Below are 23238 nucleotides of genomic sequence, written 5' to 3' on the forward strand. Positions count from 1 at the left end.
TGAACAGGACACCAGCAGGCAAGTGGCGGCAAAACTTTCATTCCTCCCTGCAGAAAAAAATACCTGCGAGTGGAAAACGCTGATGGGCTCTTTGTGGAGGCGAAGCTGGGGAAGGAAGGTGTGTGCTCCATTCCTCACATTCCTCCCCAGCTCCCTCAGAACAGCCGCGCTCCCCAGGGTCCAGCCGGGTGCCCAGGGGGTGATGGAGAGGGCTGAGGATCCCGTCCTGCAGCCTCGCTGGCTCCACCAGCCGGGCAGGGCTCAGCACCTTCCCTTCCCATTGCAGGGGGGGAGGGATGGGACCGAGGTCTGAAACCCGCTGGGGTCCAAGAAATGAAACCTTTGATCACTGTGGGCAGCATCTTCAGAAACACTTGGGTGAGGGTCCCTCACAGGTGACCACTGTGTCCCTGTGTGCTGTCCCGCTGCACCCCAGCATCCTGCCACATGCACGGCCGTCATGTTGCGTCCCTATGGCCACACGCCGGAGCCTGCTTCAGAGCAGGGCACCATAGGCTCATCCGAACATCCAAGCGCAGCCGGTGGGATATCCTCCCCTCCGGACACCCCGCACTGTTCCCTCTCCTGCAAACACCAACCCAAAAACCAGAGGCAAAGCCGTTGCGTTGCTGTGTGCTCCGACCCCGCGCCGTCCCGGCTCCCTCCCGGGCACATGCGCGAGGGCACCGCGCCAGCAGCTAATGGGAAAGTTCAGGGTCGGGGCGAGCCGCGGGGAGAGGCACATAAAGGGCTCATTGTGCGGCAGGTCTCCCTCGGCTGTGCTCATACAGGGCTAGCAGTTCAACAACAAAATGCAGCCCAGAAATATGACAAGACACCTTTTTCCCAGGCTGCTGTTAAAGTCTAATTAAACATTTCAGCACACTCGAGCGAGGGAATGTCTGCTTCTCAGGCCCAGGCTATCTCAGCTGGAAAACATCTCGTCCAGTGCAAACAGGCTTGCATAGGTTGACCCAGAAAGATGCCCCTTGGGCCCAGGGATGATGTGAACCCACATACCAGGGTGGGCAACCTGCTCCCATCCACCTGCCTGTGGGCCAGCAAGGGGACCACTTGCTGCCCCGCTCTCCAGAGGACGGGTCCGGGCTGGAGCAGCCCGAGAAGGGGCCATGCGGGCGCACCGCAGGCAATGCCACTGCCGGCAGCTGCTGGCACTTCTGCCCGCTCCCCATCGTGGGACCTGGGAGTCCCTGTGCCCGCCGGGGCAGCAGCCGAGGGAGCAGGGCCTGGAGAAGCAAAAGGCAGCGTCTGCACCCACGTCAGCCTGGTGCAAAGGAGAGCCAGGCAATAGCTGCTCCGTGACAGCCCCAAATCCAGCCTTTATGACCCAGAAATTGCCCACCGATGAAGAGGAACCAGGACTCTGCCTTGCCTGCATGTCTCTGTGCAGCGCCTTAGGAAAGGTCGGTGCCTCTCCAACCCACCGTCCTGGAAACATTTAACGCCATGCCTCACCACAGCCGTATGGCACAGCTCACAAGCTCTGCCTTCAGACCGGGTAGATTTTTGGACCTCAGAGCTCCTATTTCAGTAAAGCAAATTCTTCCCAAACTTCATGACTCTCATGGCCAGTCCCTGGGGCCACTGGTTCCCCTCCCCAGGCCTGGACCATGGTTCGGCTTCCCTGCTCCAGAGGTTTGGATGTTTAAAAATAACCCAACAGACAGGCAAAATGTTGGATTCTCATTCTTCGGCTGCTTTGCAATGCTGACCTGCAGGCACTGATCATCATCACACCGCGCTGTGACCTTTCGGTTGGTCTTAACTACTTTCCCGACCTCCCCCATCCCACCCCCCACAGCCTCCTCCACATCTGGGCAGGAAAATTGGGCTTGAGCCCCTTTTCTGTCCCCCCGGGGAAGCAGAGGTGCTCCCACACTTCTGCTTGACAGGCTGGAGGAGATGACCAGCCTTGGGACGCAAGGGTCCCTGCAGAAAGATCCAACCTGAAGCCCGTCTCCTTCCAAAATCCCACCCTTTGCTCTCCTCTGGGTCTTCTGGGGAGCAGAGGACAGCCTGGCCCCCGTCCCCCGAGCGGGGCTTGCCGCTTGCCCAGCATGCCTGCGGGACCGTGCACCACCGGGGAGGACAGGCAGGCATTGCCACCGGCTTTGTGTCACTGGGAACCGAGATCACCCTTCAAGCGGTGCTGCCAGAAAAGCCAGTGAGGCTGGAGTTGGCATCCTGCTATTTTAAAGAATGAAGGAGAAAGAAAAGAGCACAAAAGAGCCGAGCAATGAAGCCAGGCGCTGCGGGGAGGAGGGGGCTGCAGGGACTCAGCCGCCCTAAGTGAGCAGAGAGGAGCACGGCGGCTTGAAGAGCCCCTCATGCATCACCGGGATGCCCAGGACGGGTATGGCGATGGCGAGCCGGCAAAGCCCGGCGAGCGCTGCAGGAGCCAGCTCTCCCCTGATTACTAAACACAGCCTTTGGCCATTAGCTGCAGCAATTCCTCAGCACCTTGTTTCTAGCAGGCACAGACCGTTCCCCCCAAAAAAACCCCCACCTCTGATGCTCTGATGTCTGACCCAGCCAGGTGGAGGGGACACGGTGGCGCCGAGCTGCTGGCACCGATGGGGCTCAGCTACCGCTGTGCAGCATCACTCGTCCCACCTGAGCACGACCCAGCGGGAGCAGCAAGCCAAGGCCAGGCGGCTCCGGCTCACTGGGGACTGGCAAGCTGGTGGTTTCGCACGTGCAGCCTCAGTAAGAAACAGGTCACCCAGGAAAGGGTTACTATAAAAATCTGCCATTTGTAAGATTGCTAAGTAGTGGGAAGATGTCTTGCCCTGAAAGGTTGGGAGGGGAGCGGAGTGACAGCCCAGGCGATGACACTTGTAATTTGGCATCCTGTGGGGGTGGAATTTGGCAAAACTGGTCTCTCCTGCTCCGAGGACATTCCAGCTCCCTGCACGGGCAGCCTGAATTAAACTCCCTCATTAAATACAGCAGCCGGGGGTTTAATCCAGCTCGGTCCCCTGCAGTTAGAAAAGCAGCATCAGCGTGCTCCTTGGGGAGGCTCCTGTCCTGCCCCGACAAGGCTCCGTGCCTCCAGCCGCAGCCGGCACCGCGGTTCCTGCCACCGGGCAGGCGATCGCCCCTGTGAAACCTCACCCTGGCGTCTGGGCTGCCCTCGCTGATGCTGTTACCCCCAAGAAAATGGCAACACCAACCTGTATCTGGTACCTGTCCTGGGGTGGCACGTGGCTGTGGATGGCCGGCAGCCCTGGAGAGGGCCACGGTCCCATGTGAGGGTGTCCCCAGGTGCCACGCGCTTGCAGGGCTCATCCTCTCCTAAGCCACTGCAGCGGGACGGGGTGGGAGGCTGGATTTAGGAAGGAATCTTGATTTTTCTAGGAAAAGCAAGGCAGGGCAGTGGGGCCCTTAAATCCTCACCACGTGGCACCTGGGCTGTGCTGCGCTGCCCAGGCTTTGCGGGACATGTCCGTCCCTGAATCCTGGTCTACGGAGGATGCCCCGGCTGGCACCGCGAGCCCCAGTCCTGGCACAGACATGGCTGCAAGGCAGCGAAGGAGGTGACAGCCACGGGGACGCAGACCGAGGGCACCCATCATCCGAGCAGTGCACACGCCATGGGGGCTCACCCCCACCTCCCCGGGGACCAGGCACCGTGACCCACAGCCTCCCCGTGCTGCCCACGGCTGGGGAGATTTTGACAGTGTGAGCTGGTGATGGGGGCCAGATCCTGACTCATCGGCCGACTGCTTCCCAGGCTCTTCTGCTGGCTGCCCCCATCGCGAGGACACGTGTGCCGATGGGATGGGATCAGGGCAGGGAAGATCAGGGATCAGGAGAGGGAAGCGGGGACAAAGGCGGTGCACCGCATTCCTCCTCCTCCCTGCTCTTGGCAAGGCCAGGAGACTCTGGCTGTGAAGGGAAAAGGTTCCCAGGGCGAAGGTGTTAAATACCCTTCTCCCGTGCTGCTGTCACCTCGCAGTCCCCGGGGTGTGAGAATCAGACTCTATTATCCCCTCATTAGGAACTAACATACTGTACTAACCTTTTCACATGAAAGCTACGGTCTGTTCACCAACAAAAGCTGACGCTTGGTTCCCAGGAGTGGAAAAAAACCCAACCCCACAAGCACTTAGCGGGGGCTCTGGGGCCAGGCGGCCCCGCCGGCTCTGCGCAGAGCCTGCCGAGCCCCTGCGGATGCTCGGGGGGGAGGAAGGGGCTCCGGGAGCCGGGGGCAACTGGCCATGCAGTCCTGGTGGAGTGGAGCAGGGGAAGCCCCCCGGAGGACGGAGCCTTCTTCCCGACCCCGAGGTGGCTGGGGTCCCCCTCGCCTGTCCCCTCTGGGGGAGGGATGGATGGGGCTGTGGGTAGGGGTACAAGGGGAACTCTTGGGGTTTACGCTGCAGGGAGCCCTTCCCCATCAGGGCACGCAGCTCCGGCTGTCCCCTAGACAGGGGTCCCCGCGCCAGCAGACCCCCTTCAGCCACTGGAGCCGCTGCAGCTCACCCCCGGCTCCCCCGCAGCAGTTTGCAGGGCTCAGGCTGGTCCTTCCCGCACCGCTGACCAAAGCACGTTGGGATTTGCAAGATCCGAAACTCGTGCTCCTCTTCAAGCTACCCTGAAAGGTGGGAAGCGAGGCTCGGAAAGCATCACCGGGCCACGGAAAAACCCATCCACAACCACTTGAGGCCCCAGGTCAGCACCCAGCTCTTGAGAGCACTGAGCACGGCGGGTGATGGCCCCCCTGGGAAACGGCAGCAGCAGGGACGGGCTGCGCATCACCGTAGACCGCGTCTCCCTGCCCCAGACGTTGGCAGACATCACCCGAGAAGATGAACAGTTGGGGTAACATCCTCCTTGCTCAGGCTCTTAATTAAATGAGAACTGCCTGGGGTGACAATCTGAGTTTCTGCCCATCACAGCTGCTTGATGCTGAGATAAAGAAGGGGCTAGAGGAGAGATCTTGAAATAAAAAGAGTTTTCCTCGTTTCTTCACTTTAAAAATATCTGCTCTGCCTCATTTTTGGCTGGAGATGTTTGACAGCCCAGGGAAATGGGCTTGAGAGGTGCCCAGGGCCACAGCGGGTGCTGAATGCCTGAAAAGTCGCACACCTGGGGACGCATCCCTGCCTTCCCGCATGGCTGCAAGACCCCCCCCATTCCAGATTCACTTGCCACCTTGCAGCCTCGACCAGCTCCACGCTTCTAACGAGGAAAGCAGGAGGAAGGAGGGATGCATGCCCATTTTTTTCCTTTTCCCCCCCCTATTGCTTCCTTCCCTGCCTGCCTCCACCTGGGGTCGGCTGTGAAGGCAGCTCCCTCCCTGACCCCACAACCTGCCTGTCCCTAAGGGCTGGGGGACTTTTCCAGGTCCCCCAACTAGCCGCTGGCCCATTCCCAGTGCCCTGGCATAGGGCAGGGATGGCGTGACCTTATGGTCCCCCCAGCTCCGTCGGCGGGTCCTGTTGCAAAGAGGCAGGTGGTTTTTGCATTGCACGCACATGTTTATTAGATCCTGGCCCGAGCCCACTAAGCTGTTTCGCACAGGCCACCAGCGACAGCTTCCAGAGCCGTTTCGCTGCCACGGGATGCTGTGGAGGTGTCAGCGGTGCTACACGCTGTTTTGCAAAGTAATTGAATTAAAACCGGTGAAACGTTTCGGTGCTGCCTGGCTGCTCCTCTCCACGGCATGGCCGGGTGCAGCGGCCCGGGGTGGCCCGAAGCACACGCGGCTGCTCTCCTGGGCTGGCTCAGCTGCTCTTTTCAGAAGGTCACTTTTCTTCTCAGTTGCTGAAGTCAGATTTGGGTCATCAGGTTTGATCTAAACATGTCAGAGGACTGGAATTCAGGGGGAGGCAGAAGCACGATAAACGCAGGCTGTCTCCCAGTGCGTTTCTGGGCTGGTTTCAAAGAACTCTTGGTTCACTCTTAGTGTCCGGCAGATGGGCTGGGAAACCCGCCGGCAGGTTTAGTTCATCGCCCGCCACAGGTGCCTCAGCGCTTGCGGCAGCGGCGGCGAAGCCTGCCCACCGCGCCGGCACTGACCGCGGCTGCACCTCTGCACGCACTTGTCCGTGTAACGGGGATGAGCACGCAGGCGAGTTACCGCTGCGTGTCCGTAGTTCAGAAGTACCTCTGAGCCACAAATCGAGCCAGGGCTGCGGCAGTTAAGTTTTGTGCAAGGTGAGACGCGATCCTTACCCAGCAGCTGGGGCGGACAAGGCAGGAGGAGGGAGAGCTGGCACAGAGGAGAGGCGCAGAGCCGAGTTGGGACCCTCGCCCCCCTGGCCATCGTCCCCGGGCCTCCCGGTGCCAACCGAATCCCACAGGTCCTGAAGAGGTGGGTGCTCTCCAGGGAGGGGCAGGCAGAGCACTGCCAAACTCGCTGCAGCTGTGAGAGAGGAGCGGCCAGGAGGGTTTGTCCGGTGCCTTCAGCCCAGCCTGGCTCCCCAGAGCCGCTCCCCAGCTCCACACGTCCAGCGCACTGGGGTCCAGCGTGGGAGATGCGCAGCGTCGTCTGAGCAAGCACGCTCGTCCCCAGGGCGGGCAGCAGCCCCAGACCTGCCGGGAGACCAGCCAGAAGACACAAACGGAGAGATGGGTTTAGAGGATGGCTCCGGATTTTCCGCTTCCCCTGCCCGAGGTCCGCCTGAACCCAATCATTTCAGAGAGGTTCAGAACCAACCAAGCCACCCTGAGGCGATGAAAATTAAATTCAAACGCAACATTTTAAGCTGAAACAAATGATTCCCCCCCCATTTTTAGTTCGGTTCAGTCCATGCAGTGGTGAGCACACTGCAGACCGGGTCACGCAGACACCAAGCTGGAGACCTCTTTGGCTCCATCAGCGCCCTCACCCACGCTCTCTGCAGGTCCCCAAAGCATTGCTGGCCCCCACCAGGGGCCTCGGTGCCCTTTTCCTCGCTGTCCTTTGCTTGTGGCCACAGCTGGCCAGGGCTGCTGGCCACCGCCAGCCTGCCAGGAGGTCCTGCAGACTGGCAGAGCTCCGGGACGCGCGGGGCCAGGGCTGGAGGATAAAACCCTCTGAGCTCTGCCCGAGCAGGCTGGGGCAAGCAGGCTCGGTATTCGCCTGGGGAAGGAGAGCTGGAGGGAGCAGTTGGGTGGGAGCTTCTCCTGCTCAGCCCCATTTCATGGGTACCTGCAAGGTTGAGGCTTCTCAAAGTAACTGCCCAGGCCCTTGCACAAGCTCTCACATACAAAAATGATACATAGAAATGAAAAATAAACTTTCATCAGGTACCTGGGTAGAGTCCTTGGGGGGAAGCAGCTTGCCATTTGGCCTTGGAGGCTCAACCTCAAAGGCCAAGGCAAGTCAAAGTCCAAACCTGCAAGCCCCAGGCTTTCCAGGGAGCGTGTGGGTGCCCATCTGCCAGAGCCCCGGCCTCTGCTCTCACTGCTCTGCGTGAGCCATTGGGGACAAACCGCGCCAATGCAGAAGGTTGCAGGGACCTCTGAAGCAGAGCATCCTCGGCAGCCCAGGAGACACCCGCTCGGCTCGCGGTGACTCCGGCTGCCCTCAGGATTCCTGCTCCTCCAGCTTTAGTCTCGGGCAAAGGAGAGGCTAAAGAGAGATTATTATCCCCCCATGATAAAAGGGGACCTGCCTCGGCGCTGCCTGTGCCCTGCTGAAGTACAGAGTCTGAGTGGAGACGGCAGAGGAGGCACTGAAAGACCAGCCTGACACACAGCCACCCCTATGGAGAGCACCCAGGCGGTCCCAGTGCGACCAAATCTGCACCGGCACCCGAAACCCCGGGGCTGAGCTGAAGGGAGCGCGGTGTGCAATGGCAGCACGGCACAGGGCAGGGCACCAGTCGTGCTGGGCTCCCACTGCATGCTGCACCGTGATGGTGTGGCACGGGAATGCTCTTGCCTGGGGACGGGAGTCCCAGGGACTGGGGACACTGAGGTTTGCCATTCCCCTGCCACCCTCAGACAAACCACTGAGTCCTGTCCCCAGCTTCACCACGCACAAACCAGAGATGGAGACTTCGCCCGAGGCTGTCTCACTGCTGTGTCACCACTGCACGATGGCACCTGATGCTGCGTGACAGGGACGACCCCAAGCAACCGGCACGGTTGCGAGCAGGGCCAGGAGCGGCACAGCTGCTTCCATGCAAGAACACCCCCCCTGCACTCCTTCTCCTTCGGCAAACCCCCCAGAGCCTCTCTTCCTCCATGCAACATCCTGATGGACGCTCAGTGGGTCCCGCCGCCACTTCGGCATCTCAGCCGGGAGCTGGGAGGGGACTGCAGCGCTGCGGCGTGGGGCTCGGCGCGGGGCCCCGCTCCGCCGCGGCCCTGGGAAAGCCCAGCGCTGGCTGCTGCTGTCCCGCTGCGCGGCAGAGATGAGAAGAAAAACAACTCTCGGGGCTTCCCCTCACCTCCCATCCTCGCCCCGCGCCGTGGCCCTGCCGGCTCTTTCATCTCCAAGTGCCAGCGGCTCTTTCATCTCCCGCCCGGAGGTGCGAATCGCTCCCCTCTCACGGCAGCCACCGTCACCACTGGCCGCTCACACCAGCATCGGCACTCGGCCTGACGCTGCTGGGACCAAATGGCTGGTAACCTGGCCTGCCCTGCAAGGCTCCGCTTGCCGGGAGGGGGGTGGCGGGTGAGGACCGGTCGCCTCTGTCACCTCTGCAGTCACCGGCAAAGTGCTCAGGACCCCCAAAATCTGGCTGCTCCCAGGTGCCTGCAGAGAAATCCAGGCACTGGGATTTCTTCTGGTTCTCCCTGCAAATAAGACGATACTGGGCTCATGCCTGCTCTCATTCACATTTGCTTAAACTCAGCTTATCTTTGTTAACTTGTGCAAAACCAGGCTGCCGGGATGGGCAGCCATCTACCCCAGCGGGCAGAGGGCCGTGCCGCCCTGGCGTTCCCGGTCGTGGATGACGAGGTGGTTCGAGCCCTAAAGCTCGAAGGAGCCGTCCCGGCCGCCCTGCCCGACCTCCAGCCCAGGCGGGAGGGAAGCTCGCCATCATCCTGGCAAACAGCCCTGCAGTTTAGGGTCCAGCTGTGGCTTATCTTTGGGGTCTGGTTTAACGGCAACAAGGGTTCACCATCACAACCTAGGCCAGGGTGTCTGGGCACGGCGGTACCTCTGCTGAAGGGCTGTGAATCCTCACGAGCAGCATGAAAGAAGGCGCTTGATGGGTATGAAGTGCAATGAGAGCACAGCTGGGTAGTGTGGAAAGCTGGGAGAGAAGGAGAACAAGAAAGACAGAAAGAGAAAGAGAAAGAGAAAGAGAAAGAGAAAGAAAAAGAGAAAAATAGAAAGAAAAATAGAAAGAAAAAGAAAATAGGAAGAAAAAGAAAAATAGAAAGAAAAAGAAAAATAGAAAGAAAAAAAGAGAAAAAGAAAGAGAAAAAGAGAAAAAGAGAAAAAGAAAAAGAGGAATAAAAAGAAAAAGAGAAAGAAAAAGAAAAAGAAGAAAAAGGAGACAAAAAGAAAAAAAGAAGACAAAAAAGACAAAAGAAAAAGAAGAAGAAAGCAAAAAAGAAAAAGGACACAAAAAAGAAAAGAAAAAGAAAAAAGAACAAGGAAGGGAAAGCCACAGGCTCATGTGGAGCACCCCCAACTCCAGGACCCCCACGCGAGCCCGGGCCGAGCACTGCCCCACAGCAGCCCTGCGCTGCCGGCGTTAGCTGCGCGTGGCTCCCAGCTCTGCATCCCGGGGCAGCTCTGACCCGAGCCGTCACTGGGAACCCGCGGTGCCGTCCCAGTGGTGGCACGGGAAGGGACCATGGCCCGAGCTGGGCTCAGGCCGAACAGCGTCACTGCCTGCACCGGCTCTGCCAGGGAGCAGTAAGGGTGCCACGGGGGCCACGGGGCCTGAGGACAGCCGGGCTCCAGCGGCAGCCTGAGCCACCCCAGGGAGCCCCAACCGAATCCCACAAAACAGACAAAGTTTCCTGGCACTTCAGCTGCCCGTGCTGGGGCCGGCGGTGCTGTGAGTGCAACACCGGCACGGACACTGCATGGGCGTACGGCATCGGGACACGTCAGCATCACCACATCACGTAACCGCACCCAAAAAGCCAGTAATTAACCCCAAAGAGTTTTCACACCACCAAACGGCTCTACTGCGAAGAGCCAAAGGGACGGGCCATGGGAACAGTGCTGCCTGTGGGCAAGGGGGGGCTCTGAACTGAGGCAGCTCCGGCACCCTGAGCTCCGTGGCAGAGCCGCTGCGGCTCCTGGCACATGGGGCTGCGCCGATGAGTGTCTCGGTCCATGGGGAGCTGCAAACCCGCCCGCGGTGGGGTGGGGGATTGGGGGCTGAGGGCAGCCCTGGCAGGATGGCATCCATGGAGCCATCCCCAGTCTGACCCAACCCCTGCACAAGGAAGGCGTCCATGCCCGAGCTTAACGCACCCATCTTCTCCGTCCCGGCTGACATCTCCCACAGGGGGACATTTAGAAGACCCGGGGAGCTTGCCCCACGTGCCTTCACGAGTTGTGGCGAGGCATCTCGGAGAGACCCAGTTTCTGCTTTCTGGCTGGTCCAATGGTGAACATCAGTTAAAAGGAAGCGATTAGGACCTGTTCTTTATTGAATTGTTCTGCATGATTGCAGCAACCGGAAGGTTAATACCCATCCAAATTTAATCTACCCCTGCAAAACAGTCACAAAACTCAGCCCAGCAAAACCTGACAGTCTGTCTTAACACGCACTGATGCTCCCAGCCTGCCTTCCCCCGCCGAACCCAACCATCCCAACTACTCTCCTTTTCTCACGTTTACTATTTAGCCTTCTAACTCATCGCAGCGATGCTGACTTAGGGCATTTCTTCTCCCCTGGGATACACAGCACCAGGGTTTGCAGAGCTGGGGGAGGGGCACGTGGGCTCAGCATCCCATCGACAGAAAGGAAAGGTCTGATCCTCAGGTGTCCCAGACAAATATCTTAAAGACTCCAGCCAGAGAAATGTGGTCTTTTGGGACAAGGGGACAATTGCCCTTGGCCCTCTCCCAGCACTGGAATAAAGGAATAAAACCGGCCACTGGCAGCACCTCGACAAGCGCCTTCTCCCGGCCCCATCATGGTGGCAGAGGGGACCCCGAAGGGGACTGAAGGCTCAGAGAGGCGGCGGGGGCACCGCCGGGGCGCAGAGGGTTCAGGGCTGGAGCGGTCCGGGCGTCCGGTGCTGTTTGTTTCGCTCCGGAAATCCGGATCTTACCTATTTAAATAAACCGGCCGGGAGGACGGCGGAGCGTCAGGCCTGTTGTTGATTGCACAGGAAACAGCTGTATTCGGTTAGGCAGGGCTAAGCTGGTGACTCTGATAGCCTGGGAATAATAATAATAATAATAATAAAATCCCCTCCTGTTGCAGGACTATTTATTTGCTATAGAAAAATCCAACAGCAGCCCATCACATGGCAGCCAGCGACCGGATGGTTCCTCCAGCAGGTCTGCAGGGGTGAGCTGCGGTGGGAGCGGCCAGAGAGAACGTTTGCCTGACAGCTCATCCGAGCACCCAAGGGGGCTCAGCCTGGCCTGGGGGTGGGCGATGCTGTGCCCCGCGGGGTTTCGGAGGCAGGTGGGTGGGTGCCGGCCTGACGCAGGGTGTAGGAGGTGCCTTTGCAGCAGGTTGGGCACCCAAAGGGCAGTGGCTGGAAGGAGCATCCTCACCCAGAGCACCGTCCCCTTCCCGGTGCTGGGGAGTTGGCCCTCCGTGCCCACAGCGTGTGCCGCAGCCAGGCACGCACCAGCAGTGCAGGACACACTGCGACGCGCAGGACGCGGCTGTCTCAGGCTGTTCCCACCCCAGCTTCCTCCAACCCCGCGGGTCTCTGCACCCACAGGAGAGGAGGAGGAGGTGGGCAGGCGGGGTGTGGGGCGGGTGTCCAGAGGAGCCGGGGCAACACGGCTGCTTTTGTGCAGGGACCTGACCACGGGCAGTGTGTCTGAAAGCATCCCATCTGCTCTGAACAGGAGAGCATCCCTGTCCCCATCCCCATCCCCATTCCCATCCTCATCCCCATCCTCATCCCCATCCCCATTCCCATCCTCATCTTCATCCCCATTCCCATCCTCATCCCCATTCCCATCCTCATCTTCATCCCCATTCCCATCCTCATCCCCATTCCCATCCTCATCCGCATTCCCATCCCCATCCCCATCCCCATCCCCATCCCCATCCCCATCCCCATCCCCATCCCCATCCTCATCCCAATCCCCATCCCCATCCTCATCCCCATCCTCATTCCCATCCCTATCCCCATCCTTGCCCCACATCCGTGCACGCTCCCAGGCTCACCAGGAACACTTTGGGCTTGCCACGTGCTGACTCAGCACTTGGGCACTAGCAAGCTGCAGCAGTGGCGTGCAGCACGGTGGGTCCTTGCCCTCAGGCACGCACGGGGCCAGGGAGGCATTTCAGGCAAGGCCCCAAAAACGTGGCGAGGTGGCCACTCGCTCCTTCCACCCACCAGGAAGGACCCAGACCAACGCGTGCTGAAAATCCTGCTTCTCGGAAGCCGTTCCCGTTCTTTTCATGGCTCTTTCTTTGAAAAAAAAAACTTGGCCGTTGCCCAGCCCTAACAGAACTATGTCGCCCCTCCAGCTCCTAGACTCCCAAGTGACCTGCAGGAATATTTCTACGGCTGCCCACACCGATTTCCCAGGAAGGGCAGCGTGCGCCCTCGGCGGCAGAGTAGCCCCGTTCCCGCTGTCCCACTTGGGTTGCCTCATTTCTCCGGGGTAACCCCAGCTTGTAGAGGAGGCTTTTGGTTTTCCTTTCGATGTGGCGGGAAGCAGCCGGAGGACCCGTCGGCAGCAAATACATTTGTCGCTCTCCCCGTTTCCCTCCCTGCTGGACGCAGAGCCTGTGGGTCCCACTTGCATGTGGCTGTTTAGACCTTTCGGCTTTGGTCTGTTTGAGCTTTTGGGGGTGGCTCTGGAGTCACCCCCGCCTGGCGGTCCCCACGCAGACCCCAGAGGACGGCGCGCTGGAGCCTCAGCTCTTGGCAAGCTTTCGGCAGCAAAATCAGGCTTCAGAGGAGAAACGAGGGCTGGGAGCAAGGCCAGCCTTGGTGCTCTGTTCATTCTCTGAGACGGTAGAGGAAATGTGCAGAGCCCCGACCAGGACCAGGCAGCTTGCGAGGTTCAAGGTCACCTGCAGCTCCTCGCTGTCAGGTCAGAGGGGGAAATGCTGGAGGCGGGATGGAGGGATTTTCCCAGCAGGCTCCCGCCCTGGCACGCCGCCTGTCCCCAGATGCTCCGCGTTGCTGTAGCGAGCCTCGACGCCAGATGCAAAGCAGCTGAGCTTCGTTTAGCTGCTCAGGGCAGTTTTACTGCACACCCCGCAGTGCTTCATCGGGGAAATTCCCTGCCTGTCCTCTTCCCGAAAACAGGCCGGAGCAGGAGCTGGACAGAGGGGTGGGTCAGACCCAGCCCCGGGCCCTTCTCCCACCTCTCCCAGGGTCTCCAGGTGGAGATTAAAACTGTGTAAGCAAATAAGAGCCCAAGGATGAGGGAAATGCTGAACCCATCAGCAGGTGTCGAGGTGGGGCGAGAGGGGACACCGCAGACACCCCCGGGATTCGCAGGGCCGGGCGGCTGTGTTCTCGTCCAGCAGCCGTTTCCCAGCATGAAATTTTGGCATGATCCTGCCTCACCCCCTCCCTCTGGGAAATTTCACTGATAATGCCGGGGCTGAGATAAAGAAAAACGCCCTCCATATTCCCACCCAGCTGCCTGCTGGAGCATCCGTCCTGCCCGGCCCCGGCTCTCCCAGCAGTGCCGGCATGGCTTGCAAGGGGGAAAGAAGAGCTCCCGGCCCCGCAGGTGATGCTCAGCTCCTGGGGACCCTCCAAGCATCTCTCCTCGCCTTGCGAGCGGACCGGCAGACATGGAGCATCGCCGGGACCACTCGCCCTGCTCCGGGCTGGCCGGTCGGGTTCCCACGTACCGCTTTGACGTCACCCCGAGAGCGCAGGAGTGAAAGGGGGGCCCTCGGGTGCCTGACAATAGCGCTTTCCTTCCCCATCAATAGCAGCGAGAGACACGCTGGGCTGACACGGAACTGTGCACAACAAAAGCCAGTGTCCGAACAAATCTTCTCAGGCGCTGGGTCCCCCGGGTGACCCGGGGTTAGCCCGGACTTTTGCTCCCGCCCGGCCCTCCGGAGCAGGAATGTCCCTCCGCGCTGCGCCATGGCTGGTTCCCACGCTTCCAACCTGCTTTGCTATTTATCAGCAACCGGCCTCTAATCCCCTTTGTGAAGGTCTGATTCAAGCTCAGCACAATGTGGCGAAAAGGGAGGGGGCAGGCAGGAGATGAGAGAGGGGAAAGCAGTCCCAAAGAATGAAAATCAAACCTTTTACCTTTCCCCCCCTCCCTGATGACAATTCCCTGGGGACTCTTTCGACCGTCAGCTCTCTGGGCAGTGCCAGGCTGCAGCGGGGAGCCGGGCAGCTCAGCCGCTGGAAGGGGCTCGTGGTGGGATGTGATGGTGTTTGAGGAACAAGCATGGATACAAATAAAAAAACCCACTTGTGTCCCCTCGCAGGTGAATTCGGCTTTGACGCTCGCTGCTCTTCCCCGACCCTCCTCCTGCTGCGGCTTCATCCATCACTTCCAGGGATGAGCCCGCGCTCCCCACGTTTTCCCAATGGGGATGGAGGTGTGTGGTGAAACACCCACAGAAGGTGTCTATGGGGGAACAGGGAATGTGAATCCCGATTCCCTCCTGCTCCAGCCATCCCACCGCAGCCTCTCCGCGCTACCGCAACCCTCTCTCTTCGCAAACCACGGGGGGAATAACCCGACGGAATCTCCCCAGCCCACAGCGGGCTGAGCCGGGCGCAGGTGCCCCGTGCTGGGCTCCATCCTCCTGGGGCTGAGCCCCTTGGCGACTCCTGTTTACTTTAGAGGATTCACAAGCCCTTTCCCCAGATAACTTTGGAACAAAACAGTTTCCAAAGGCTGTGCTACTTACAAATGAGGGGTTCCAAGCTTTTGTTCTAAATCCAATGCTGTTTTCTTTGCAAACGGCGGGGGAAAAAAGTAAAAGAAGAAGAGACGACCTCAAATGCTAATCTTGTTAGGTTAAACTGTTCGCTAAACAGATGGAGGTGCAAGGCAATGGGATTTCTGTCTTTTCGAGGAAGGGGTTAGGTTTGTAGGGCACAGGGGTCATTCTGGGCAAACTGGCAGCTTTGCTCTTTGTGTCCCAAGAGCAGGGAGAAAGTAAAGTGGCAAAAATGCTTGCGGCTGAGCTGGTGCGGTGGGGTTTAACCCTCTGTTATTCTGGCAGTCTCGCAGGATGAAGTGCCCGAGCCTCGCTCCAGGCATCAGGGTTACTCAGAGCAAGGCCAAGGCACCCCAAAAGGGACACGCTGAGAAAGACCCCCTCACTCCCCGCTGCCACAGCACCTCGGCATCCCCCAAGGAAGACCCTCCCAAAAGCCACCCTCCGGCGCTCGGCCCATCTGGGGAGGATGCCGGGCACAGCAGCCTCCGGCATGGCCACCGGCGGGACGCAATGCATCCGCTGGGACCTGCTCCCAGGCTGACTTCAGGCAAAGGCTGTTGGGCTGCCAGTAAGTTTTGTGCCCTCGGCTGTGAACAGGAGCAGTGCCCCTAAATCCCCTGGGAGACAGGAACTGTTTCAGTGGAGGGTCCGGACCCGCAGGGGAACGCAGCGGCGGCCACAGCATGGCCCCTCTCGCTGCTCCCGCGGGCTTGGCCACAGCACCGGAGAGGCTGGCCAGGGTTAGTGCTGTCGTTTCTGGTCGGGGTTGGGGTCAGGAGCTGAGAAAGTGTCACTGTGGCACCCAGGACAGGCGGTTCAGATTAACCCAAACCACCTCCCCGCTGACGTTGTCCCCCGAGGCCAGGCAGGGAGCTGGCAGAGCCCTGGGGAGCTGCCCTGCTGCAGAGGTCCCAAGGTGGCACGGCCACCATCACCTCCCAGCCCTGCATCCCTTCCTAACGCTCAGCTTTGAACACCCCGTACCAAAGTACCCCGTGCCCCAGCCGGGCTTGGGCCTGGCAGGGTGCAGCACCCAGGCTGCTGCCGTCCTGCGCCCTGTGGCACCCCACGGGGGCCAGCAGCGAGGGGGTTTGCCCTGGAGGAGGGCACTGCCACCGTACTGGGGGACATTAGGGTATGGAGGGATTTAGTAAGGTGCTGTCAGACACCCAGCACCCCACAGAGAGGGGTGAATAGCTGCTGGCTTTACTCTAAATCCCTCCAGGTTTTCCTCAGCTCTACCAGGGCCGTTATTGCTTTCCTGCAAGCTCCACCAAATCCAACTAAAACTCTTTTCTAGCCTGACGCTTTGTGGCAGCCCAATCCCATCCTTCTTCCCCTGAGTCCAGGGAGTCAAGAGCCGGCCTGGGTGCTCCTGCCAGCCTGGCTGCTGGTGCCTGTTTTACACCAGCCTGGGAGCCAATATCAGCCTGGGTGCTAACTCCTGCCTGGGTGTTTAAGGCCAATCCAGGTGCTTAACGTCAGCCCGGGTGGTGATGCCAGCCTGGGTGCTTAAGGAGAGCGCAGGGTGCTCAGGCCACCCTGGTTGCTCCCGCCTTGCCCGCGTTGCTGTGCACCACCCCGGCTCAGTTCCAGCACCCTGGGAAAGGCACAGCTGGGACTCAGCCTGTGCCACCATCATGGGCACAGTGGCCCCACTTCCCCAGGCCCTGCTGACATCTACCTGGGGACAAATGCTGGGCAAGTGAATCCAGCTCACTTGCTGCATCTCTGCAGACCCGAGCCTCACCTTCCTCGAGCTTTCACGGGAAGGAGACAAAAGCCAGGGTCCCTGTGGGGAGCTCCCACCTGCTCCAGCAGAGACGGAGGCTGGAGTAACCCCATCCTGCTGTCCCCGTGCCCCTCACCGGGCAGACCCGGCAGGGAGCGTGGGCCCATCTCTGCCAGCCCAGGGCCAAAGGTTTGGGCAGCGTGCCGTGCTGCCAGCCGGCGGTCACAGCCGGCTTCCTGCTCTTCCTGCCCTCCTGCACGTGCGTGCACGTCCTCAGCCTGCCCTTACCCCGGCGCATTGCTGGGCTGCTCCAGAGGGCACCTGGGGCGAAGCAGCAACAGAAATGAAAACACAAAAGTATGAAGAATTGGTCCAAAAAACCCCAACAACCCCGACCGGATCTGACAAACCGGCAGCCAGAAACAAGGAACTGCCCAGTGGGCGAAACCCTCAGGGGTCCACCACAAACAGGATCCGCTCCCGAACGGCAGGAGAGGATGTGGGAAGGAAAGGGAGGAGGTCCTGAGTGTGGTCAAGGAGAGGCCAGCTGGGAGAGGTGGGACGGCTGCGATGGCTGAAGCCGGCCGGGATGCAAGGAGATCCCCTCCGGGCAGCATGCCCAGCCCCGGCTCCGTGACCTTGGAGGCAGAGGGCAAAGACAGACAACCCTGAGCACCCAAAAGTGCTCAAACTGACCTGGACCCCAGAGGACTGTCTGCACCGGTGCCGAGACACAGGACAACCTTGCGCTGGAGCTGCTGGGGTTGGCATGAAACTCCTTGCATGTTGTTTTAAAACAAAGGCTAAGGAGAGGGTGCTGGTGGGGCTCTGGGTGCTGGGACGTGCTCCCCTGAGTACTGCCAGCCTGGCTGAGCATCACCCAGAAACGGAGCCCAACAAAATCCCGTGGGAAGACTCAGGACAGCTGAATCCCAGCCAGCATCCGCAACGGCACGGCCAGCAGTGCCCGCAGCCCATCCCTGCAGAGCTCCCGTCTCTGCCCAGCCCAGCCCGGCCCCCTCCTGTGAACCAGAGCTGGGGCTTGTTGGGGGACAAGGGTCCCCTCCACGCTTGCCCAGCCATCGCCCAGCCCCAACCCCCACCCGGCTGGGTTTGCTGGCAATGAACTGCCGGAGCTGAGCAGCCACAGAGCCACGGCGGGCTGGGAGGAAACTTCGCACCGACATAAAATCGTGCCAAGAGCAGGTTTATGCACCGTCCTGGCTGGGATGAGCTCTCCTGGCTGCTCCCACCTCCCTATTCCCCAGCCCCCTGCAGATGAAGCTCCTGATTCCTCCCTCAGGCTACAGCTGCCAGTCCTGCCTGAAATGGAGATGCTTTGCTTCGCGTTCCTCCCCCGGGGGCCGCAGCCGCTGCGACCACATGAAGAGCGGGGTGGCTGCAGGCGCCCAGTTTCGCTCTTGCAAAGCGAGCATGTTCTCAGCAGGCGCTTTCACACCTTCTGCCCCGTGTCGTGCAGGCGGCGGACACAGCGTGGTCCAGGCTGGGAATTCGCTATCGTGTGTCCGTCCCCCCACCCCGGCATTCAAAACAAACAAGAGATGTGAAAACACAGCGTCCAGAAAAATGTGTGAAAAAGGAAACAAAAAGACGAAGTGGCCGGAGGGCCCAGAGGCTCGGCCAGGGGCCCGCGGAGCTGCGACAGTAAATAAATAACAGTCCTGGCATCCCCGCATTCGTCACCTCGCTCAGCCTGCTGCCCAGGCTCGGGGCTGTGGGCAGCACTGCGGAGAGACGCGCCGGCGAGCAGGATTGCACCAAAGCCAGCAAAGGGATAAAAAGGATGAGGGGAAGCGAGCCTGCTGCATAGCAGGAGCTCAAATACCTTGCAGCACCCAAATGGGGTTTTTGCTCCATCAGACCAGGCGTCCCGGCTGTGCCAATCCCCACGCCGAGGGCTGGCACCCAGCACTGGCACCCAGAGCGAGCCGCAGTGCTGTCCTTCCCAGCGGGGATGAGCCCGTGGTGGGGAACACGTGTGAATTCACGCCACAGCTGCGGCACTGAAACCCCTCCACGAGCAAAACCCAGATGGTAAAACGTGCCCTTGGCTCTGCAGTGAGGCTGGAGCGAGCGAGCTGGTGAGGTGGTCTGCATTTATGCCATGGGCAGAAATAACCAATTTCCCCCTTCTCTCCCCGCACTGCACCCACGGAAGCAGCCTGGCAGAGGGTGAGGGGAGCACGGGCATGTGCGCTCGCCTGCCAGACATGCTGGCTCCGCTCTCTGCCCCGTTCCCCCAATTCCCCGCTGCACTGTGCACAGCAGAGGCCCCCGGAGGCAGGACTCAAACTGCCCTGAGTTCACTGTTCAGCTGCATTCTGCCCGCGGGACCCCGTCCTTGTCCGTGGGGAGGAAGAGCCACCAGCTGAGGACAACTCTCTCCATCAGCATTTAGGGACAGCAGGGACCAAGACCTCCTCTCCAAACCGCCGCTGTGGGTGAATAGCCCAGACCGAAGCACCCAACATTTCAAAGTGTCCAGGAAGGTGAGATGAACCTCCTCCAACTGCAGACCTGCCGAGCGGCTGGTTCCCCGAAAGCAGGGCCCATGGTGGGAGCACGATGCCAAGCAGAGCTGACAAAGGGTGCTGGCATCTGCCGGCCACCGCTGCGGGTCCCGGCGGGCAGCTGGACCCACTGGTGCACAGGGACTCCTCTGGGGTGCCTGTAGCCCCTGTGCAGGCAACTCATCCCAACGCAAAGCCCAGCATGTGTGTCCTGCTCTCCGGTGTCTTCAGACCCTGTATTCACATCAAATTAATTTTACACATGTTTTTCCAGCCGCAGGCACTCTGCAAACACTTTGAAGCTGGGACACCCAGTCGGGAAAGGGGAAATTTCTGCTCTGAGAGAGGCAGAAGCAGCCTTCAAAGCTCCCTGCTGTCAAAAGGCATTTAGAAAATGGTCCGGGAGTGGGGCTTGAGGTGGGCCCACCATGGGGTGAGAGCCAGACCAGCGCTCAGAGGCACCACGGGCACAGGATTTGTGCTGAGCCTGTTTCTGGGCCTGGTTTCCAGATTCTCTTTCACTCCGTGTGAGCTGTCGGAGGCCTTGGAGATGACGGACTTGGGAGCAAACCAGGTGTCGTTTCTTCCACACAGCAAACATCCATCCCTCCATTATCTTTAACAAACAGAGCACCGACTGCTGCCCTGAACTAGAAAAAGAGAATACTGTGTCTTTTAAAATTTATTATTTTTTATTCTCTGAACATTTTCCCAGAGGAAAAGGAGAAGTGAGGAACCTCCCATGCCAGACAGCACCATAAACGTGTCCTGCTACTCTGCAAAGCCAGAAAGGAAAATACCACCACTGAGCCCCTGGGGCCACCACATCTACTGGGGCCAAAGCTGCTTTCCTGGGAAGCTCCAAAAGCCAGGGCTGGGGTCTCCTGAGGACATGAGTCCGGGAAAGGCGTTGGGTGAGAATCCTCTGGCTCAGCAGTCTTAAATGTAACTCATACCTGAGCACCGATGTGCTGCGCAAGTGGTACCCAGTGACACGTGCCAAGCCTGGACCAGTCCCGCTGACCCGCACCCCACCACAGCACCTCCGATCCACGGGAGCTGTGGCCACTGCAGGCGACCCAAAGGTCGCCAGGCTTCGGGTACGTGCCCAGGGCCTCCAGGGCTGCCATGCCACGCTTGGCGATGCCAGGGCTCCCAGACCATCCTTTCTTACAAAGTGCCAGGGCTCAGCGAGGGCGGTGCTCCCCAAGGGATGCGAGCTGAGGGGGGTCCCAGGGCTGGCCTCACCACCAGGACCACCCCACTGCCCCGCACAGAGTGAGCAGGCAGAGCCAGGGCTCTGCCAGGCTCCACCAAGTCCAGCTCAGCAGTGCCTAATTATGACCGCAGTGGGAACCTCTCTGACCATCCAACGCACGGCCACGGCCTCTCGCTCAGCCTGCTCCTCCCCGCGGAGCCCGACTGCCTCGTAACCCCCTCGCAGGCACAGGCTGCAACCGGATCCCCCCGAAGCCTTTCCTTCCCCAGAGGAATCTAGATGTGAGACGTCAAAAGATTTCGTGAAACATGAGGGGATCTTTAAAGAGGGCTGAAACAGGCTTTCCATGGATTAAGACAGGGTGACCACCTCATTGCGGACAGACTGAAGAAGAGAGGGACATCTGCCCAGTCCAAACCAGTGGAGACCGTTTGTAAAATAAGGTGGTGAGAAGTTCTCACATGCTGTGAGCAACCGTCCTCATCTGTCACGTAAGGGGAAGCTGAGTGGGTGGGAAAAATGTTCAACTGTCAGAAGAGGAGAGAAATATTGGAAAGAACCGCCTGAAATTAGAAAACACGTTGGTGACAACTATAAACATTTCAGTAGGGTCAACAAATAAAACACCCAAGCTGGCGGCTTGTTCTGCACAACCCGAACCCCAAACTGCGAAGCCTTCTAGTTACCCTCAGCAGGAAGAAAATCTCTGCGTTGCTGTGCTCCCCACAGCTCAGTTTCCAGCTCTGGTGCTATTAACCTCCTCCACCGCCACGCTAATGGAGATAAAACGGTCCTGGATGACAATCACAGCCCGGGGCATTCCCTGCCCGAATGAATCAACTTGAACAGCTACCGCTATTGCTGAAGAAAGGGCTTTGCTCCACGTTTTGCGACCTACAGCAGCCCATAACCTCCTAGATAATATTTCTTTCAGCTCCATCAGTTCCTCATTGACTTTTCCACTTTATCTTAGCGAGGGTATCACACGGACGTTTGTGCACCAGCAATTGCATGCGATGGTTTATATTGAGGAAGTCTGACGGAGGCTGCCAGCACTCAGGCAAGGCCGTAATTTTTCCATACAGGGCCTCACAGAAGCAAAAAGACCATTTTGATGATAGATTTACACATCTCCCACAGCCCACCACCAAGAAGCCTTTCCCCAGGGTGGAGAACCGGACCCTTCCCCACAAAGTCTACTGTACTTGGAGATGAAGCATGTTGGGGACATTTTAAATAGCCATTTTTACTGAATTCCCTAGCCTGGCTCCCTGTGAAGATAATTTTAATCAGGCGGACCGAGCTACCTCAACCTCTGCAAAGCGACCAAACGCACCAGCGCGCTACGGAGGCGAGAGCTCACGGATGGGATGCAGAAGTAGCCGAGACAGCGACCTGTGTGGGACTGGTGTGCTCTGATTTCCCCCAGCCCACAAAATATTCCCTTCTCCTTTGTGACAGACCCAACTTCTTATTTCTGACTGTGGCACAGGGCATTTAAGGGACTTTCTGGTCACAGCTGGGGAGCGACAAAACACAGAGTTTAACTGCCCTGCAATACTCCCTGTTTTTTCTAGGTTACTTGTGCTTGCAGAAGGCGGTGAGCCCCCCAGCTCTGTTGCATTTTGTGCCCTCCTAAAGGGACGGTGAGGTGCACCAGTGTCCCCTCCCGGGTTCTGGCAGCACTCCCCGATGCCCATATTCTGCCCTCACTACCTCGACAAGAGCCCAGAGCAATGCCGAGGGCTTTGCAGGATCCCTCCCCAGCACGGCGGTGATGTGAGATGGACAGAGGGCAGTCGAGCAGGGCCGGCTGCAATCCGCATGTGCTCTTAAGTGCAAGCAAAACCTGCTAAATGAACATGATTGTCAAAGGCAGAAGAGAAAAAAAAAAGGAAAAAAACATATTTTATAGCATGTAAAACACGGAGTAAAAATGCATGGACTGAACTGAAAAAGCCAGGGCAGAGAAAGTCAAAGTTTAATGTCTTCTCACATGGGCAGAAGCAAGGATGATGCACTGGGTGGTGAGGACGCGTATCGGAAAGGGCTGCAGCCCTCCCCAGTCCGCCCCCTGCCCCCAGATCCATCCCTGTGGGGAGGGACACTGCCAGATCTTCCTACATGTTTGCAGCTACTGAAGAGCATGAGAAGGAAGAGCCGGCACGCAGAGCCATCGCCGGCTGGGCAGGGGAGGTGGATGCACTCCGCATCGCGGCAAGGAGCACCGGGGACGTCGGCGGGGATGGGCTCTGGACTCTCTGATGCCAACGCAAATATGGCCACAGGCAACTACGGGAAAAGTGTTATTTTCTGCTTTAAAGCAGTTTATCTCCATCCAGGTATCATCTGGGGCATTTTTTTTGCGGTGACTTCTGATGTTGAAGTTTTTCACCTTGCTTTAGAGCTGGTTGAAAACCAAGATGGGTTTCCTGGGATTTTTGGGGCGGAGAGGGTGAAAACCATCATTCTTAGCCCTGAAACCTGGCTGAAAGAATTGAAATTAATGCCTATTTGAGGCTTTCCCTCCACAGTGTATCTCAGGGAAAACTGAGAAAAACCCGTCCCGCAGGGAGGGTTAGGAGGGGCCGGGAAGGGGCTGGGGGGCTCCCAGCTCCCCAGGAGCCCCCACTCCCACCCCAGCTACCCAGCCCCACATTGAGGCCCTGCTTAAGACCTCACTTAATACCTGCAGGACCCCATTCCCTGATGCCCCCAGCTGCAGGCAGCCACGAGCCTCTGATACAGCCCTAC

At 59.1% G+C, this 23238-nt stretch overlaps 1 protein-coding gene across 13 annotated transcripts in view; it reads right to left on the reverse strand.

Moving 5' to 3' along the window:
- The window catches only part of EXD3 (exonuclease 3'-5' domain containing 3), a 301259-nt gene that overhangs the window by 27309 nt on the left and 250712 nt on the right, over window positions 1-23238 (reverse strand). For 11 of the 13 annotated variants that reach the window (XM_087753493.1, XM_087753504.1, XM_087753503.1 and 8 more), the window contains 2 exons: window positions 6199-6558; window positions 5500-5818 (listed from right to left, as the gene is read on the reverse strand). The exons of the other annotated variants lie outside the window; for them this stretch is intronic. In XM_087753493.1, the coding sequence (XP_087609619.1) occupies window positions 5609-5818; window positions 6199-6558 (570 nt within the window). In that variant the 3' untranslated portion in view covers window positions 5500-5608. Of the gene's footprint in view, window positions 1-5499; window positions 5819-6198; window positions 6559-23238 lie in introns of those variants that run through there. 13 annotated transcript variants of the gene reach the window in all.

The sequence above is a fragment of the Nipponia nippon genome, unplaced genomic scaffold (assembly GCF_047370975.1).
Source record: "Nipponia nippon isolate SJK-2023a ecotype South Korea unplaced genomic scaffold, ASM4737097v1 scaffold_16, whole genome shotgun sequence".
Lineage (NCBI taxonomy): Eukaryota > Metazoa > Chordata > Aves > Pelecaniformes > Threskiornithidae > Nipponia > Nipponia nippon.